The sequence below is a fragment of the Odocoileus virginianus genome, chromosome 6, assembly GCF_023699985.2.
Source record: "Odocoileus virginianus isolate 20LAN1187 ecotype Illinois chromosome 6, Ovbor_1.2, whole genome shotgun sequence".
In the NCBI taxonomy this organism is placed as follows: Eukaryota; Metazoa; Chordata; class Mammalia; order Artiodactyla; family Cervidae; genus Odocoileus; species Odocoileus virginianus.
In genome coordinates, this window is record NC_069679.1 from 32,525,159 (window position 1) to 32,545,834 (window position 20,676).

Sequence of the window (20,676 nt, forward strand, 5' to 3'; positions counted from 1 at the left end):
CGTAAAAAAATCTGGATTTCCAGCTTCTCTTGACAAAGATCTGGTAACACTGGGCCCTGATGCTCCCTGCAAGGGAATGATCAGCAGGCAGGGGGTAGTAGCTGCCTCTTTAGAAAAGCATGCCATCCTATTTGAAGCTGGCTAACCTCCCCACCTGGCACTCTTCACCCTTTTATGTAACCTGCCTAGTCTCTACAAGCATCTGAGCTATGATCTCTGGGCTAGACAAACAGAAATGTGATCCACGTGCATGTGGAAGATAATCCGAGAATGACACCAGTAAGAAGCTTCCCAACCAAATGGGCCATCCAGGAAAACATGTTGGATCCATACCCTATACTGTACACTAGGCTAACTCCCAGATGTGTCAGATTTTTAAATATTAAAAAAAAACATAAAATAATCTGTTTATAATTTCAGAGTACAAAGACCTTTCTACTATGACATAAAATGTAGCTTGATAAGTTCTATTTTTGAAAAGGTATACCAAAGAAAAACGTAAGTTAAGCCAAAAGGTAAATGACAGACTGAAAAAAATATTTACAACTTATTTCCTACAGTTAATCTCCCTAATATCTAAAGGAGTTCCTATAAATTTATAAGACTAAAGTGTAATAATAAAAAACATAAAGGATATGAAAAGAAAATATGAAATGTCTCAAACTTATAAAGATGCACAACTCTCTCATATAATGAAAAATGCAAATTTAAATTATGTTATCATTTTTTACCTATTCAGTTCAGTTCAGTTCAGTTGCTCAGTCGTGTCTGACTCTTTGCGACCCCATAAATCGCAGCACACCAGGCCTCCCTGTCCATCACCAACTCCCGGAGTTTACTCAAACTCATGTCCATCGAGTTGGTGATGCCATCCAGCTATCTAAACTTCTGTTGTCCCCTTCTCCTCCTGCCCCAATCCCTCCCAGAATCAGGGTCTTTTCCAATGAGTCAACTGTTTGCATGAGTTGGCCAAAGTATTGGAGTTTCAGCTTCAGCATCAGTCCTTCCAATGAACACCCAGGACTGATCTTTAGGATGGACAGGTTGGGTCTCCTTGCAGTCCAAGGGACTCTCAAGAGTCTTCTCCAACACCACAGTTCAAAAGCATCAATTTTTCAGCACTTAGCTTTCTTCACAGTCCAACTCTCACATCCATACATGACCACTGGAAAAACCATAGCCTTGACTAGATGGACCTTTGTTGGCAAAGTAATGTCTCTGCTTTTTAATATGCTATCTAGGTTGATCATAACTTTCCTTCCAAGGAGTAAGCATCTTTTAATTTCATGGCTGCAATCACCATCTGCAGTGATTTTGGAGCCCCCAAAAATAAAGTCTGCCACTGTTTCCACTGTTTCTCCATCTATTTCCCATGAAGTGATGGGACCAGATGCCATGATCTTCGTTTTCTGAATGTTGAGCTTTAAGCCAACTTTTTCACTCTCCTCCTTCTCTTTCATCAAGAGGATTTTTAGTTCCTCTTCACCTATTAGAATAGCACAAATCAGAACGTTTGATTATATACTGTGTTGGTGAGCATATGGGGAAATGGGTATTCTGATACATTGTTGGTGAGACTGGTAAACTGGTCAGTCTCCATCAGAGGCAATGTGAAAATATTTGCAATAGTTGCAAAGCACAAACCCTTCAGTTCAGTTCAGTCACTCAGTTGTGTCCAACTCTTTGCAACCCCGTGGACTTCACCATGCCAGGCTTCCCTGTCCATCACCAGCTCCCAGAGCCCTCTCAAACTCATGTCCATTGTGTTCATGATGCCATCCAACCATCTCATCCTCTGTCATCCCCTTCTCCACCCACCTTCAATCTTTCCCAGCATCAGGGCCTTTTCAAATGAGTCAGTTCTTCCCACCAGGTGGCCAAGGTATTGGAGTTTCAGCTTCAGCATCAGTCCTTCCAATGAATATTCAGGACTGATCTCCTTTAGGATGAACTGCTTGGATCTCCTTGCAGTCCAAGGGACTCTCGAGTCTTCTCCAACACCATAGTTCAGAAGTATCAATTATTTGGTGCTCAGCTTTCTTTATAGTCCAACTCTCACATCCATACATGACTACTGGAAAAACCATAGTTTTGCTAGATGGACCTTTGTTGACAAAGTAATGTCTCTGCTTTTTAATATGTTGTCTAGGTTGGTCATAACTTTTCTTCCAAGGAGCAAGCGTCTTTTTAATTTCATGGCTGTAATCACCATCTGCAGTGATTTTGGAGCCTCAAAAAATAAAGTATGTCACTGTTTCCATTGTTTCCCCATCTATTTCCCATGAAGTGATGGGACTAGAGGCCATGATCTTAGTTTTCTGAATGCTGAGTTTTAAGCCAACTTTTTCACTCTCCTCTTTCAGTTTCATCAAGAGGCTCTTTAGTTCCTCTTCACTTTCTGCTATAAGGGTGGTGTCATCTGCATACTCAGGCTAGTGACATTTCTCCTGGCAGTCTTGACTCCAGCTTGTGCTTCATCCAGCCCAGCATTTCACATGATGTACTCTGCATATAAGTTAAATAAGCTTAGGGCGACAATATACAGCCTTGACATACTCCTTTCCTGGTTTGGAACCAGTCTATTGTTCCATGTCCAGTTCTAACTGTTGCTTCTTGACCTGCATACAGATTTCTCAGGAGACAGGTCAGGTGGTCTCGTATTGCAATCTCTTTAAGATTTTTCCACAGTTTGCTGTGATCCATACAGTCAGCGACTTTGGCATTGTCAATAAAGCAAAAGTAGACGTTTTTCTGGAACTCTCTTGCTTTTTTGATAATGCAATGGATGTTGACAATTTGATTGCTGGTTCCTCTGCATTTTCTAAATCCAGCTGGAACATCTGGAATTTCACAGTTCATGTGCTGTTGAAGCCTGGCTTGGAGAATTTTGAGCATTACTTTGCTAGCATGTGAGATGGGTGTAATTGTGCAGTAGTTTGAACATTCTTTGGCATTGCCTTTCTTTGGGATTGGAATGAAAACTGACCTTTTCCAGTTCTGTGGCCACTGCTAAGTTTCCACATTCGCTGGTGCATTGAGTGCAGCACTTTCACAGCATTGTCTTTGAGGATTTGAAATAGCTCAACTAGAATTCCATCACCTTCGCTAGCTTTGTTTGTAGTGATGCTTCCTAAGGCCCACTTGACTTCGCATTCTAGGATGTCTGGCTCTAAGTGAGTGATCATACCATTGTGGTTATCTGGGTCATGAAGATCTTTTTTGTATAATTCTTCTGTGTTCTTTCCACCTCTTCTTAATATCTTCTGCTTCTGTTAGGTCTGTACCATTTCTGTCCTTTAATGTGCCCTTCTTTGCATGAAATGTTCCCTTGGTATCTCTAATTTTCTTGAAGAGATCTCTAGTCCTTCCCATTCTATTGTTTTCCTCTATTTCTTTGCACTGATCGCTGAAGGCTTTTTTTAAATCTGTCCTTGCTATTCTTTGGAACTCTGCATTCAAATGGGTATATCTTTCCTTCTCTCCTTTGCCTTTAGCTTCTCTTCTCTAAGCTATTTGTAAGGCTTCCTCAGAGAAACATTTTGCCTTTTTGCATTTCTTTTTCTTGGGGATGGTCTTGATCCCTGCCTCCTGTACAATGTCATGAACCTCCATCCACAGTTCTTCAGCCACTCTATCAGATTTAATCCCTTGAATCTATTTGTCACTTCCACTGTATAATCATAAGGGATTTGATTTAGGTCATACCTAAATGGTCTAGTGGTTTTCCCTACTTTCTTCAATTTAAGTCTGAATTTGGCAATAAGGAGTTCATGATTGGAGCCACAGTCAGCTCCCAGTCTTGTTTTTGCTGACTGTATAGAGCTTCTCCATCTTTGGCTGCAAAGAATATAATCAGTCTGATTTTGGTGTTGACCATCTGGTGATGTCCATGTGTAGTCTTCTCTTGTGTTGTTGGAAGAGGGCGTTTGCTATGACCAGTGTGTTCTCTTGACAAAAGTCTGTTAGCCTTTGACCTGCTTCATTTTGTACTCCAAGGCCAAATTTGCCTGTTACTCCAGTTATCTCTTCACTTCCTACTTTTGCATTCCAGTCACCTGTAATGAAGAGGACATCTTTTTTTGTGTGTTAGTTCTAGAAGGTTTTGTAGGTCTTCATAGAACCGTTCAACCTCAGCTTCTTGAGCATTACTGGTCCGGGCATAGACTTGGATTGCTGTGATACTGAATGGTTTGCCTTGGAAATGAACAGAGATCATTCTGTTGTTTTTGAGGTTGCAAACCCTTGGACCCAATAAATTCTAGGAATATGTCCTATAGGTATGTGAAAGTCATATGTGAAATGACTTTGCACAAGATTATTCATTCCAGTACTGTCTGTTACAGCAAAACAAGGAAAAACACAGTAGAAATAAACAATTCAAATAATCATCAGTAGGAATAAGAGGCTGGTTCAACAAATAATAAATTCAGAGAATGGAACCTATAAAGTCATTTAAAAATACTAGGCCACTGTGTTCAAGCCACTTGAACATTCTCCAAGAAACGCTGCAAAGTGAAAAGAGCAGGGTGTATATAATACAGTATGCAGAATATGCTACCACTTGTATTTTTAAAATGGAGACAATGTTTTATTATATCTATTTCTGAAAGGCTGCACAAGATATTGACAATTTTCACTGCCTCAGGGGTGAGAACTGGGTGGCTAGAGAGGGAGACTTTCCACTGTGTACTTTTTTATGATTTGAATTTTCAACTAAATGAATGCTGTACTTATTCAAAACATTAATTAAAAGCTGCTTTCTTTAAATGAAAAATTCCAACCTCACTGAAATACCGCCTTCAAGTGTTAAAAAATAGAAGTATTAAATACACTAATACCATGAGAGGGAGAACCTGTGGATATGTAACAAAAACTTAACCATAAATTTGAGTTAAAATTAATATACTATTATAATAACTTGATAGTAATTTTACTTGTTTTTAGAATTTATGTAAAAAATTTTTAATAATTAATTTACAATATCATGTAAGTTTCAGTTGTACAGCATAGCAATTCAGTTATACACACACGTGTGTGTGTATGTATATAGTTTTTCAGATCCTTTCCCCTTATAGGTCACTTATAGGTTACTACATAATTTTGAGTATAGCTGCTTATGCAGGTCTTTGTAGGTTATCTACCTTATACATAGTACTATGTATATGTTAATCCCAGTCTCCTAGTTTATCACTACCGTCACTCCTTCTTTCCCCTTTAGTAACCATAAGTTTATTCTCTGTGTCTGTCTGTTTCCATTTTGGAAATAAGTTCCTTGTGTCTTCTTTTTAGATTCCACATAAAAGTGATATGGCATTCGTCTTTCTGTCTGACTAGGTTCACTTAAGTGTGATAATCTCTAGGTCCATCCATGTTGCTACAAATGGTATTAGTTCATTCTTTTTTTTACAGCTGAGTAATATTCCATTGTGTATATATATCCCATCTTTATCCATCCTTCTGTTGACAGATATTTATGCTGCTTCCATGTCTTGGCTATTGTAAATAGTGCTGCAATGAACATTGGGATGCATGTAACTTTTCAAGTTATGTTTTTTTCTGGATATATGCCCAGGAGTAGAATTTCTGGGCCATATGGTAGCTCTATTTTTAATTTTTTAAGGAACCGTCATACTGTTCTCCATAGTGGCTGCACCAATTTACATTCTCACCAACAGTGTAGGTGAGCTCCTATTTCTCCATACCCTTTCCAAAATTTATTATTTGCAGACTTTTTGATGATAGCCATTCTAGCAGTGCGAGGTGACACCTCATTGTAATTTTACTTGTCTTTCTAGAATTTAGAATGGTTTTAAGGCGATAACTTGAATGACCCAGTCATTTGACAACTCAAATTTTAACATCTCAAATTTTAAAAGGCAGTAAAAATTTTACCACTAATATTCTCCCACTGAAAAACATTTTCAAGAAGGACTTACTCAACATTTCTCCCATTTACTCTCTCCTATTTCTTCAATTTATTTAAAGCTACAAGTGCTGCCAGTCAGTAGCAAACCAAAGCTATGCCACAAGAAACAATAAATGTAGTTGTCACTCACTTTCATGGTCCATTCCTGTAGCTAACTTGGTCTTCGTACAGTCCACCTGCTGGAAAGAAGTTGGAGCAGGCACTCAAGACAGGTCATTTGCCCTGTAACCATTATGGGAGTCTCATGACCAGAACCTCAATCCCCTGTAAGAAATAGCATACCAAAAATGTCTTCCCTAGAGGAACAATAATTTTGTATAAAATTCCAAGATGATTTATTTATTGCCCCCCTGCCCATGGAGAAAGCAAACTCTAAAGTTCCCTGGGTCTCTGTGTATGAAGATGATACTGACGTCAGCCAGATATTGCCACCACTACCAAATAGAAAGCGATTTTTGTACACGACTGAAGCAACTTAGCACAGCACAGCACGGTAGGAAAGTGCTCCACTTTTTACCCAAAATACAAACTACTCTACCTCGTTTTTATGTTATACACAAATTCAAGCCTTTTTAAAATGACTGCTATCTAAATCCTACAATAGTTCATGTTTCAAACATAAAGTTTATATGAATCAGAATTTTTTTTTAATCTTTATTTCTCCATGTCCTGTGTCATATTCACCACCATTCAGTACCCATGTTAAATGGATGATGCACAAAAAGTTATCTTCAGTATTAGATAAACACAAACCACTGGACCCCTAGAAAATGTTATTGAGGGATCTCTATCATTAAAACAGAAAAAAGAAAAAAAAAAAAACCCAGGGGAAAGAGTGAACACAGTCCCCCCACTACCACAAATTATGCAGCCAAGTCTCCCACATCTGGGGACATTGCAAGGGTCAGCATATCCAGAGTACAACAGATGAGCTGCACACTGGAAAAACCACCTTCATGTTTATGGTATCTCCCCTGCCAGGCAAGTATTGAACCAAGAGTTTTTATGAAACTAAAAATTATGTTCACAAAACCAAGGCTCATTAAAATATTTTTAATATTAATATACATTTCTTCTGTCTTAGAAATACACAAAACTTCAAAATATTATAGCATTATTCCACAACAAGACTCTATGGACAAATACAAAATGTTTTACAAATAGAATAATCTACACATTCAAAACACTTTCAGTAATTTTTTCACGATTTTTTGGAGGCATAGTAAAGATCCAAATGGAATGAGCATTGCTTTAATTAGGATAGTTATTTTTATAATTTCAATCTTTCACAGCTTAGTGTATATACAATCTTACTGTCAATAAAATAGAGAACTGAGTATTTTCCATCTCTAAATAGCCTTGTAATGAAACAGAAAATACCCTGTGTGTTACATTTCTTGGAGGAACCAGTTGTTATGAAGAATCATTAGGGCTTGTTTCCTCTGTGAATACTTTCCAACTGCTTTTGGTATGTATGCTGATCCCAAGTGTCAAATAAGAGCCTAATCAATTTACCTGAATGTGCTATTCTGGAACATGAGCTGATGATGTGTAGCCTTTCAAATTAATTAATGAGGTAGCTCAATCAATGTAATCATTGGCTTGAAGTGAAAAGGAAGAAAACAGATAAGTTTTCCTATCCACCAAAATGCTCGTTTTTCTAATTCATCCATCACACAGTGTTAGGGATGAGTGGAAAGAAAAAATTAAGACTAGAAGATTAATCCGGAGAGAGTGTATGTGAGGGAATGGATGAAAATTTCTCACCTAATTGGTGGTTCTGTAATAAAAGATTCCTCATATTCTAACTAATTTCCATTTATATTTGTTTTCTAACATTCTGAACTGTAAGAATCATTTCAATAGATACCACACACACATATAATATATAGTACACAGTAGACAATATGGCACTGGGCAACAATTTAAAATACTCATGAAATACACATGATTGTAAGGCACTTTTGCGGTTTACAAAAGTGAATGCCTCAAAATTACGTATTTCCTCAAAATGAAGAAATATCCTCCTAAAGGTTTATAGGATTCCAGAAAAGTCAAGTAGGCATGAATCATTAGTGATCTGGGTCAACATTTGAGAACCTTGGTATAATTGAAGACTAGAGATATAAGAGGTAAATACTATTTTAAATTATAAAGTTCTGTATGTCAGCATCAGGATTCTAAGTTCTTCTGGTTTTTTGACCACAGAAGACTGAAGAATAAACAGAACACTCATAGTGGACTGTTGTTAAGATTTACAGATGACCCAGGATCAAGTCAATTGTAAGAAACTGAGAAGAATAAATACTTTGAATTTCTTTGCAAAGTTATTTTTTACAAATATAGATTAGATAGCATCTTACTCAAACTACTTCAAAATGTGAAATTTCATGTATTTTTAATCAGTAATTTAAAATTCCCAATTACTGTTACTCTAAATAATGTGATCTTTTTTTATGACTCTTTGAAATTAAAAGGAGGTTTGCAATCTACAATATATTTTCTTGTCCAGGCAACACAGAAGAAGCTTAGACATTATAAAGCCAAAAAGTTAAGGGAATAATCACTTTTTCATGCTTTAGTTCCCAGAAATTCCAAAAAAGCCAAATCTCGTGAGGATAGATCATTAGCAAAGTCAGAAGGAAAGATACAACTGTACCTTTTTAAAGAGCATGGACTCTAATAATATGTTATTTCCATGTTACCTAATTTTAAAAATTCAGTGGTTATCTAAATGGCATACCTAAAAATGACATTTTAAACCAATTTTCTTTAAGAATGCAGTTAGTAAATTCTTGTTGCTGAATGTAGAGATCAAAATGCACACCTAGCTCCTTTCATTATTTACAATTTAAATCTTTGTTGCACTTCATCTACAATCATTCCAGAAATTGCAAGCGAAGAAGTGGCAGCAGGGGAAGGTGCATTCCTCACATGAAGAACGCGATTCCCAATGTCCCCAACGCCTCCATCAAATACAAAATCGTCTATGAGATTTCCATCTTTATCCAGGGCTTGGGCCCTTACTCCAGCGGGGCCCCTGCAAAAGCAAAGAGTGGCAGTCATCTGACTAGGAGAGACAGGACACTTTACATATGTGTCAGTGGTCTCAAAGTATTCTTAAAGCAATAAAGTCTTTACTCTTTTAAGTGTACAGTTATGTGAAAACCCAACCAGTTTGTAATTAGCCAAAGGCTGTCAGTTGTAGCCTGTCAAACATACATCCTTAGCCTAAAATACACAAATGGGTTCTTTCCAAAAGTAGCAGATAAATCCATACTTAATTAGACTAGATGTATTTTTATTTGAATTTACAAAATGAATTTATTATAAAATCAGTCATTAGAATATAAGGCTTTTCTAATTGATACAAAGCAAAGAAACCAAGAATTATATGTGTCAGCTACATTCCTATAGCCGCTACAGACTTCTATGTATTTTTGTGTTTTGTTTTGGTTGAATACTATTAAAATTTATGGAGAAAAATATTTGCAAATGGTAGCAAATTCTTGTTTTGTAGTTTGTTTTTATTTTTAACAGTTTAGCCTTTAATATCAGGATAACCTTCAATCAAAGAGAAATGACCTGAGAAGGAAATGGTAACCCACTCCAGCATTCTTGCCTGTAAAATTCCATGGACAGAGGAGCCTAGCAGGCTACACAGCCCATGGAGTCCAAAGAGTCGGACAAGACTCTGTGATTAAACCCTGCGTTGCTTTACCTTGCCTAATACAGTAAGATCCTTTAATACTAAAAGTTCTGCATTATAACACTTGAGTTCACAAATTAGATTTTTTTTCTTTTTAGTTTTTTTAAAAAGTTACAGATAAAACCTGAATAAAATATTTTTGGAGTCCAAAAGTACCTCCACTGAAACCATGTAAGAAAACCAGTTGAAAACAGGTGCCTTTTATATACCACCAAGACTCAAGAAATCAGGCAATGATATTAAACAATTTTGAATGATTCTGGGCCAATGCAGATACACACTTGAGGAAGATACAGAGAACATTATGAGAGTACTACCCTCTAGGACCTCAGACTAACTAAGGAAAGATCATGATAATAATAGCTTTTTTTGTTTTTTCTACCAAGTGTTTAATCCATGCTAGGAATTCTCTCATTTAATCCTCACAGCTCTAAGAGGCTGATATAGTTTATATTTAACAGCAAAGAAAATAGCAAGATTAAGCAACTTGCCAGAAGTCACACAGCTAAAAGTTCATTTGTAGAGAGATAAGTAAGAATTATAACAATAAGGGTGAAAAATTCTATAATAAAAGTAAGTAGTTCGTAATACTGAAGCCTGCAAGGAATTTGGACAGGAGATTTCTCAGCTGTAAAGATTTCCATGTAAGAATCAGATACATCACTACAACACAAAAAGACAGAATGGGAAGCTGAATTTTCTTAGGGTAAGGATATATAACAGCCTACTGGCCAGGGTGTGGTCCATTTAGGTCAATTCTGTGTTTATAAACTCTCTCAACTCATCGAAACAGCATCTCTCCTCTCTTTTCTTGGATAATACTCCTGTTGCTGTTGTGAGCATCTCTATGAGTTTTCTTGTCCCTCTCCTTTTATCTCGCAGATGGCCAAATGAGGGGATACACAGTGGCATGACCAGCTACTGATGCTGAGTGTTCAAAAAATTTTTCTCTCCATGAAGGTTTAGTTAGTATATTCTCCTTACTCTTTGTAAGCAAAGAGAAGTTAATGCTAATTAACTAGTTAAAATGTGTCTATACTTATTTCTCTTATAAACACCAACTATTTTTTTAACATCCCCTACATTCCTGCCCAAGTATTCAAAACCTATATATATATATAATCCAAACTGTAAAAAACAATATACAAGATTAAGTTTTTCTAAGGAGCTTACTTTAGGTTGAACTAAAGTAACTATTTCATATGAAATGTTTAAATTATCAAATTCTTCATGTGTTTATGTTTCCTATTCAGCACTTAATGAAACTCCAGGGTTTTTCTTTGCATGATTCCATACAGGCATTCCCCCTTATCTTGAGGTAAATACTATAACTCGAAGTTTTAGGTAAAATAAACCATAAACATCTTCAGGGACAGAATTGAATCTTGCACAACACTCCTATTTCTGCCCTGGTGTCCAGATTTGTGTACATAAGAAGTATTCAATAGAGGCTTTTCAGGTGGCGCAAAGACTCCACCTGCCAATTCAGGAGACACAGGTTCAATCCCTGAGTTAGGAAGACACCCTGGAGGAGAAAATGGCAATTCACTCCAGCATGCTTGCCTGGAAAATCCCATGAACAGAGGAGCCTGCTGGGCCATAGTCCATGGGGTCACAAAGAGTTGGACATGACTGAGCATACATGCTCAGTCTCTAGAAAATTTTAATTGTTTAACTTTTAATTCTGTTTTAATAGCTGAAAGAACAAATGATTCAGAAAATACAATATTTGTAAATTTAGCTATATTTAACTGTTTAATGTTATTTCTAGCAACATATTTTGCCCTATTTGTAACTAAATTTAATAGGAATGCAAGTCTTAGACCCTTAAATATGTCTAGAAACAACAGGTGAATATGTAACTAATGGCATTTATTCTTCTGAGAAGTGTTGTATTTATTGCTTTATTATTCTGTGGCAGGCATTATCCCGTGGGCTAGAAAACAGCTATGACAGGCTACCACTGACACCTTTGTTGATTAGTTGCTAAGTTGTGTCAGACGCTTTTGCAACCCCATGGACGATAGCCCACCAGGCTCTTCTGTCCATGGGATCTCCCAGGCAAGAATGCTGGGGTGGGTGGCCATTTCCTTCTCCAGGAGATCTTCTTACCCAGGGATTGAACCCATGTCTCCTGCATGAAGAGGCTGATTCTCTACCACTGTGCCACCATGGAAGCCCACTAACATTTTTGGCCGGTTCCAAATAGGACAGTTTAGTATTTTATAAAACTTACCATGGGATCTACTGTAAACTTAAAAATAGAAGTTCACATGAGCATATTTAAATTGGGAGTGGTGATACAGGGCAAGTCAACCACTCCATCTTAATTTCCAAATTCGATGGAAGGGTATAAGGTATTTTTATTATTAATATTCAACCAAACTGGACTGCAACAAAAGGACATGTAAATGTTTTGTGAGGACTTGAATAACATGAGTACTCTGTAACGAGGGTGAAGGGGGTTCTATGAATCCATTAAATAAAGTGTTTCATGTTTTTTTTTTAAGTTTCTAGTTGTTGGTTATACATTTTGAATATAGCAGTGTGTACATGATCTTCCCAAACTCCCTAACTATCCCTTCCCCACTCTCTAGCAACCATAAGTTCATTTTCTAATTTGCACACGATGCATTTTTAGCTTGCAATACTGTTCTCACAATTTTTTAGATTTACCTTCCAATTAACTAATTTTCTCTTACAGGAGATCTAACCAGCTGTCTAACTTAATCATTTGAGTTTTAAAATTTAAGAACTATACTTTTCATTCCTAGAAATTCTGATTACTTGGTTTCTAAATTTGCCTAGGGTATTTTTTATATTATTATTCTTTTTTCAGTTTACTTCATTTCCTTTTTTAATTCACTGGCATATACTTACTTTATGGTTTCTAATATTACTATTACCCTAAATTGTTAGGGGTCTAATTCTAGTATTTATTCTATCTGCTTACTCTCACTTATGGTGCTTTGTAACTTTTGCTGCTAAGTTCCTATTCAGCAGGATTTTATCTGGGGGAATAGTGTGGGGGTTGGGTTGAAGTTATGTCCCTCTACAGAAGGCTTTATATTTTGTTTTATTGGTAAAAATAAATACACTTATATTTGCTTTTATCAGTACAAATAAATATACTGATATATATAATATAAATAAAATGAACAGTATAATGAACTCCCATTTTATCAGAAGCTCCACATATTACCATTCTGGGAACACCCTTTTTTTTTAATGGAAAATCTTAAACATGCACAAAAGTAAAATGAACAGTATAATGAACTCCCATGTATGTATTACACAGTTTCAATAACCAACACACAGCCAATTTTGTTTCATCTGTACCCCACTCTCTGTCTTCCTCTCTCCACTGGATTATTTTAAAGCAAACCCTAGATGGCATATCATCCTGCTTCAACATATATTTCTCTTAAAAGGATTCCTAATAATAAGACAAAACTACTAATTGCTTCTTGATGAAAGTAAAAGAGGAGAGTGAAATAGCTGGCTTAAAACTCAACATTCAAAAAACTAAGATCATGGCATCCGGTCCCATCACTTCATGGTAAATAAATGGAGAAACAATAGAAATGATGACAGACTTTATTTTCTTGGGCTCCAAAATCACTGCAGATGTGACCACAGCCATGAAATTAAAAGACGCTTGCTCCTTGGACAAAAAGCTATGACCAACCTAGACAGCATCTTAAAAAGCAGAGACATCACTTTGCCAACAAAGGTCCATCTAGTCAACACTATGGTTTCTCCAGTAGTCATGTATGGATGTGAGAGTTGGACTATGAAGAAAGCTTAGCGCCAAAGAATTGATGCTTTTGAACTGTGGTGTTGGAGAAGACTCTTGAGAGTCCCCTGAACTGCAAGGAGATCCAACCAGTCCATCCTAAAGGAAATCAGTCCTGAATATTCACTGGAAGGACTGATGCTGAAGCTGAAACTCCAATACTTTGGTCACCTGATGGGAAGAACTGACTCATTGGAGAAGACCCTGATGCTGGGAAAAATTGAAGGCGGGAGGAGAAGGGGACGACAGAGGATGAGATGAATGGATGGCATCACCGACAAGATGGACATGAGCTTGAGAAAGCTCTGGGAGTTGGTAATGGACAGGGAAGCATGGCATGCTGCAGTCCATGGACACATGGAGAGAGTCGGACACATCTGAGAGACTGAACTGAACTGAACTAATTGTTTACTATCAACAATATTCAGTTTGTGGTCAAATAACCCTGATTTTCACTCACTCTAATCTGTTTAAAGTGAGAGAGTGAGAGGGAAAATTATTAGTCTGAAGCAGGATCCAAACTAGGCTGGATCTACACTTAGCTTACATTTCCTAGATCAAAATGGTGGTACAAATTGAAACTCCAAGTACTTGTGAGTGCAGGCCCAGGGTTCTAGATTTTTACAGATTTTTTTTCTAGACTTCCTTCTCACTGAGAGTATAGCCTTTCCAGAGTCCCTGGCTTTACAAAGGGATCTCAGTTCCAACTTTTCACCTTTTACAGACCCAAGGCTTTCTTTCCAGCACTTGAATGGCAATTAAAATATAAGTCCCTAATGTATCTTGATTTAGGTGGTGGATACAAGTTTGTACAATTCCAAAGTTCATTGAGCACTTAAAATATGCATATTTTATTGTAAGTAAATCATATATCAATTAAAAATGAAACTCAAGTTATATTGACATCAAAATCAGAAATTGCTCCCCATCCCTCCAGGTCAGCATCAGCATTTCTCTTAGTTCTTGAGTTTTCAATTTCCTCTTTGTTTTCATCTCTGAGATCCCCTTATTTCCTTGTACTCTCAGCAATAAGTATTTCAAAGGGTTTTTTTTAATATATTTTTCCAGACTCTCTTAGTGTTTTGTAGTGTGAAGGCTACCACATTCTCTAGACCAGTGCTCAATCAAGGGAGACTTTGCCCCCTAGAGGGCATGTGGCAATGTCTAGAGACATTTCTGTTGTCATACCAGGGAAGTACTACTGGCATCTACTAGGTAGAGGCCCAGGATGCTGCTAAACATCCTACAACGAATATTTGGCCCAAATGTCAATGGTACCAAGAATGAGAAAACATTTTTTGCAAAAGGGTCTAGATCACCTTTATTACAGAATTTCTGGCTTTTACCCTTGTATTTCACAATGATATTGTGGAGTCTTTAGCTATCACTTATGATGAAAACATCTTGTCTGAAAATTTACTTGCCTGAAAAATATCTCCCAAGAAGGTATTTTCAAAATGAAGTATGGAAAAAAGAGGGGATCTTGGCAAATATGTTTTCATGTATTATGTCCTTACAATGCTAAAACATACAAACTAGTGAGATTACCACATCAAAATTAATCACAGAACAAATTAAAGGGCTTTACAGCTTAAATCAGGAATCTTAGAGATCATCATTTAATAATGAGAAGTTTGTACACCTAATGCATATATTTGACAGGCTATCACTTTACATATAGGCTACAGGGCTTCCCTGGGGGCTCAGACGGTAAAGCGTCTGCCTGCAGTGCGGGAGACCCAGGTTCGCTCCCTGGCTTGGGAAGATCCCCTGGAGAAGGAAATGGCAACCTACTCTAGTACTGTTGCCTGGAAAATTCCATGGACTGAGGAGCCTGGTAGGCTACAGTGCATGGGGTCGCAAAGACGCGGACACGACTGAGCGACTTCACTTTCACTTTATATTCCAGTCTAATGTTCACCAGTAAGTTACTGCTCAAGATGCTCTGGCTAGGCAATGAGAAGTCAAGCTGTATCCCCTTTGGAGGCTACTGTAACTAAAGGACACCATCTTGAGCTAAAAATCCCACTAAAAGTGCTGTTTTGGTTCTTTTTTACTATCCAGAACTGCCTAATATGCTTCTACCCCAATATTAATGATAGAGCATTTATGGGGTCACATGGGTTGCAAGATATGCAGGACTCGGGCTTCAAAATGTGGGAAAGCCTAATTATCTCACTTATTATGATGATGAAAATTATTTAAGATTCTAAGCATGTAACAGGTATGAGAATAACATAATGAACACCAATTTTTTAATCAAACAGCTTAAGAAATAAAGCATTCTAGATATGATAGAAGCGTCCTGTCAAACTCTCTGGATCCCATTCTCTTCTTTCCCTGGAGTTAACTTCTCTCTTCAATTAGGTATTTATCACTTCCATGTTTGTTTTTATTTTTATATGTGAAATCCATATACAATGTGGTATAAACATATAAATGGTATCAAACATATCTTCTACAATTTTCTCTTCATTACAGATAATTTCTTGCATTTCATAGCTACAGGAATCAAATGGAATTGCTGAATATGTTCAGCTTCTCTTTCTCCAGAGAGAAACCCATCTGTGACTGAGTTAACTTGTCCCCAGACGCACCAGCCTACATTGCTGTGTGTTTTCTACTACATGGTAATGAGACTGGTAACTGGAATCCACACCCTTCCTCCCAGAGACAAGAGTATTCACCAAAACTCACAAGCTCCAAGTTCAGTTCTACCATATGAAATCCACTGGTCTAAAGAGTTTCCCTCAGACTTCTACAAAAGTGTGGTAATCAAATCTGGGTAGTGAATTCATTCCAACTATTTATGTATAGAATTCACTACACTCATCTATTGTGTTTTCCAAGGAATATTAACAGCAGTAAAAGACACTTGATTTGACCCATCTATTTTCAGATACAAAACACAATGAGACTGCTAAAAAAGACCACTGAAAACATAAAAGCCTTCACTTATAGGTGAATGAAAGAACATAAAGCCTAGATATTTTTATCCCTTCCATTTCAGAAGGTGAGTAGAGGGGTGAGAAAGATACAAGTAAAAACATTAGCTCGGTTTAATAGTTCTAAGCATTCAAAGAGGCTGGTCTGGGAATGACACATAAGTCAGATTTAGACCAGGACGCTCCCCTGAGGGAGACAGCTGACGTGATCATTGCTCTCCTCCTAGATACAGAGTCGAGCTGCTGACATTTTACACCAGGCGAGTCCCGCAGCTGTTACTGAGGAGAAAGACATGGTGCTCTAGAGATTCATGGAGGGATCGGTTCAGGGAAGAGGGAGCCTCAAAGACCACGGCTGATTAGGCCTAACAAATGGCTTGTTCAGGAAAAAAGGGGAGCACCCTAAAAATACCACCACAAAGGAAATAGGCTTATGTGGTATTTAGGACAATAAAGTCCAGAAAACCTTTTCTCTTTAAGAAAATAAAAACAATTTTAAATAGTCCTTCCTTTGCCCCACACCCCTGTAGCAAGGACTTAAACTGATTGCTACCGTACTATTTCCCAGTCCTGTTCTACAAATAGTCCTTGAGTGCAATAGGACCCAAGAAACAGCAAAATAAGTAGAGAGGAAGCAAGGTAAGACAGCAGGTATGAGTTATGTTTCTAAAAGGTTTTAAGAATCAATTAAAGTATAACGTAGCTTATTACCTAATTAGGTAATATGGTGATCAATGATCTTGCACAGAACTGAAGTCAGAAGGCTTTGGAATCACAAGCGGCCAGGGAGATTAAAAAACTTTCAGGTGAGATGTTTTATTACGAGTGATAGCTAGACACAAGGGTGAAGATGGCATCATAATATAACTGCAATGGAGAGTTCAGCTTAGTCAGTAGTTTCTCTAGATAATCATAAACAGACCTAGTTCAAGCACTAAGGGGAGTAATGCGGCAACACCCAAACTGCAAGGGGAATGAGCAACTTGTTAAGAAAGAGAGATCATGCAAAAATTCAGGGCACACACTGACTGCATGGGTGCTTAGAATCACGAAGTCAGACCCACCTCCCAAGTTCACATAGGTCATGAATGCTTTACAGCTTTTCCTTACAGCTTTACAGCTTTTCCTTACCTAAGTATGTCACTGATAGTAATTTCAGGGATAAACTTTTGAAGGTGCTTCACTGTTGCACTGAGAAAACATGCTTTGTACATTTCATTAACTCCATAGGAGAAATTCTGGAACACCAGTTTAATCAAGCCACTGAAAGCAAAGAAAATAAAATCTTTATGAGAAAGAATTCTTTATTACTGTAAAACATCTCTACAACTATTAGATTCAGGTTGGGGGGTTGTGGGGAGGAGGGTGGAACCACAGAAATCTAGGCGAAATCCAAAACACCACATATTAAAAAGAAAATCAACTTTTGGCCTACGTTAGAAGGAAACCTCATCGGAGGAATACCTTCCAAATTCCAGAAGTAAGCACCTTTCAAATTCAAATTCCCAGGTGGTGCTGGTTTCAAACTAGGATTCTATAAAGCCTGCCAAAACCAGGGCTTTCTAATGCAATGCTACCTGCTCTTAAAACACACCTAAAAGACATTTACAGATTTTTAAATTAGGGACATTTACCCTACTTCTCTTTAGTCAGCCAGAGGTCAGATATGCTAGTAGTGATTCTCAAGTAAGACTCTGGGGAGCCTGTGTTCATATGTATTTTTACAAGCACGTAGCTGGGAAGCCCCACCCTAAACTGGTTTCAGAATCTGCGCAGGGTGAAATGCAAGTAGAGCTCTGAAAGCTTTCTAGTGATTTTGATGATGTGAAACCCTCTAGAGAGCAACACTGCTAAAAGGACAAAATACTTCAGTTATTTCTTACCATAGTAAACGATCTGCATTTCATATCAATGTAGCAGTACTGCTAATTTTCCAGAAAAGAAAACAACCTTGCTTATCAGCAGTTTCTCCAGAGGTTTTCAAAATCATGGTGACTAGCCTGAAATGATCTCATCAAAGTAAGCCATCTACTGATTTTGAGAGAAACTTTCTTTTTTTTCAAACTCAAAGGTTAGCAAAACAAGATTTGGATTGTCAGATGGGTGATCATTCTTGGCTCTTTTTTAACCAAGACATCACCCTGGCTCATCAGAATTTTCTTGAAGTAGTTAAAATGTTATGCTTATTTCACAAAGCTCTTAATTCCGGTTGTTTAAAAAATCAATATACCAATCACAAATATGAAGATTTATCCAAATAAACCTAATATCAAGAAAGAAAAAATTTCCCATATTAAAAGTATAAGCACTTAAAATCATTTTTTAAGGAAATGAAGTTACCTCTTGATCATTATATCCATAATATCTCTGGCACTGAAGTCAAAGGGTCTGTAGCCTTCTCGTTTAAAGGCAAGAACTGCATTTGGCCCTAGCCAAATATTGCCATCCATCCTTGGTGTGAAGTGAACTCCTAGGAAAGGAAATCGGCTATCGGGGACCTACAGATTGAACACAACAGAGCCCCATTTCATACTGCATTTTATTATACACACAAACATTGAACTGGTAATATAAAACACCTTCTTCCCATGCATTTACTTGTGATCTGTGCTCAGGTTAATACTTTTCTACATACGTGCTTCTGCCTAAAAATGCCACATAGGAAACCTGATGCCATGACAATGAGGCACACTGTCCCATCTATTCCTCTTTCTGGGTAAAGAAAAAAACTGTCCTACTTTAGGTTATTCCCCACTCCTACCATCCCCAACTAGGAATCTACGCAGCTGACAAGTAAAATCAGAGCTGCCAGAAAAAAACCCACCTTCACAACACAGGCTTTTGTCAAGTGGGAATGTAACAGGTTGGAACAGATGATGGAAGTTTTGGCAAGGTCAAAAACACTGAATAGCTGAATACTGGTAGTTCAACCTAGTAGGTCCAGACAGAAGAATGAGCTTTTCATTTAAATGCCTATGTCTTCTACACCATGAAACTACAGAGTGGCCACATGCCCTTTCTTGCACTTATAGATAAGTGAACTGAGAAAGAAGGCATATGGGCTTGTTACAAGGAAAAGTTCTCTTAGGAGTACTGCTTCCAGAGAGAGGCGGGAGAATCGGTTCTTTCCTCACTGTTCTTCCGGTGGTACACTCAAGCTTTCCTGTACTCGTGGGCGAGTACTGACAATTTAGGGTTTCCCTTGTGGCTCAGCTACTAAAGAATCTGCCTGCAATGCAGGAGACCTGGGTTCAATCCCTAGGTTGGGAAGATGCCCTGGAGAAGGGGAAAGGCTACCCACTCCAGTATTCTGGCCTGGAGAATTCCATGGACTGTATGGTCCATGGGTAGCCATGATATCAGAACTAAGATGTAGGGATTTAACCCAGAGAAACAGGTGGGATGCTTGAACTAAAAAGCCCTTTAAAATATCTCTTGCGTCTAACCCTGGGGAAAGTTTTTGTTTCATTCCCTTTTTGCCCACAAGCCTCTTGAGAAAGCAGAGGCATCACGGTGTGTGTGTGTGCTCAGTCGCTCAGCTGTGTCCGACTCTTTGTGACTCTATGAACTGTTACCCATCAGACTCCTCTGCCCTGATGGGAGAGGATTTTCCCAACAAGAATACTAGAGGAAGCTGCCATTTCCTCCTCCAGGGGACCATCCTGACTTAGGGATCAAACCTGTGTCTCCTGCATTGGCAGGTGGATTCCTTACCACTGAACCACCTGGGAAGCCAGATGTATCATTACCTACCGGATAAATATTTCCTTTTACAAGATAGCGCTTTTCTGGCTTCAAGATTAGGTAATCTCCCCGGAATGGTACAATTCGAGGATTGGGATTGCAGCCACTCAACTCGGAAATACGATCTGAGTAAAGTCCTGCACATGTCACAACATACTGACATTGAATCTCCTCTCCCTAGGGCAAGAGAAAAGAATAGTGACTTGCGGGAAGCAGAAAGAATAGGTGATAGCAAAGACAATAAAGGCACAGATATGGATCATTCATTCATTCATTCATTTACGGCTGCATCGCACAGCTTGCAGGATCTTAGTTCCCTTACCAGGTATTGAACCCAGGCCCCTGCAGTGAAAATGTCCTAACCACTGAACTGCCAGGGAATTCCCATATTTTTATTCTTTTTTAAAAGATAAGATTAAATACAAGTATCAGCAAAAGAAGTTCTTCAGCATTTAGTTGGAAGGTAGAAACTCAGAGCAGTGGCACACAAGAGGATATCAGCTTAAATTCTGTACTTTATAGTTACAGTGGTTGACCTAGCGAGGATACTTAACAA

The 20,676-nt window shown here is 37.9% G+C and overlaps 1 protein-coding gene and 1 non-coding gene across 3 annotated transcripts in view; both read right to left on the reverse strand.

The window, feature by feature from the left end:
* Positions 1-6,750: 6,750 nt before the first annotated feature.
* Positions 6,751-6,915, reverse strand: LOC139035808 (U1 spliceosomal RNA). Its single transcript, XR_011488517.1, has one exon. It is a non-coding gene; the product is annotated as a U1 spliceosomal RNA (small nuclear RNA).
* A 48-nt stretch (positions 6,916-6,963) lies between these two features.
* L2HGDH (L-2-hydroxyglutarate dehydrogenase) overlaps positions 6,964-20,676 on the reverse strand; it is a 49,046-nt gene continuing 35,333 nt past the window's right edge. For both annotated transcript variants that reach the window (XM_020900977.2, XM_070469098.1), the window contains 4 exons: positions 20,130-20,297; positions 18,717-18,874; positions 17,508-17,639; positions 6,964-8,966 (listed from right to left, as the gene is read on the reverse strand). In XM_020900977.2, coding sequence (XP_020756636.2) covers positions 8,771-8,966; positions 17,508-17,639; positions 18,717-18,874; positions 20,130-20,297 — 654 coding nt within the window. In that variant the 3' untranslated portion in view covers positions 6,964-8,770. The remainder of the gene's footprint in view (positions 8,967-17,507; positions 17,640-18,716; positions 18,875-20,129; positions 20,298-20,676) is intronic.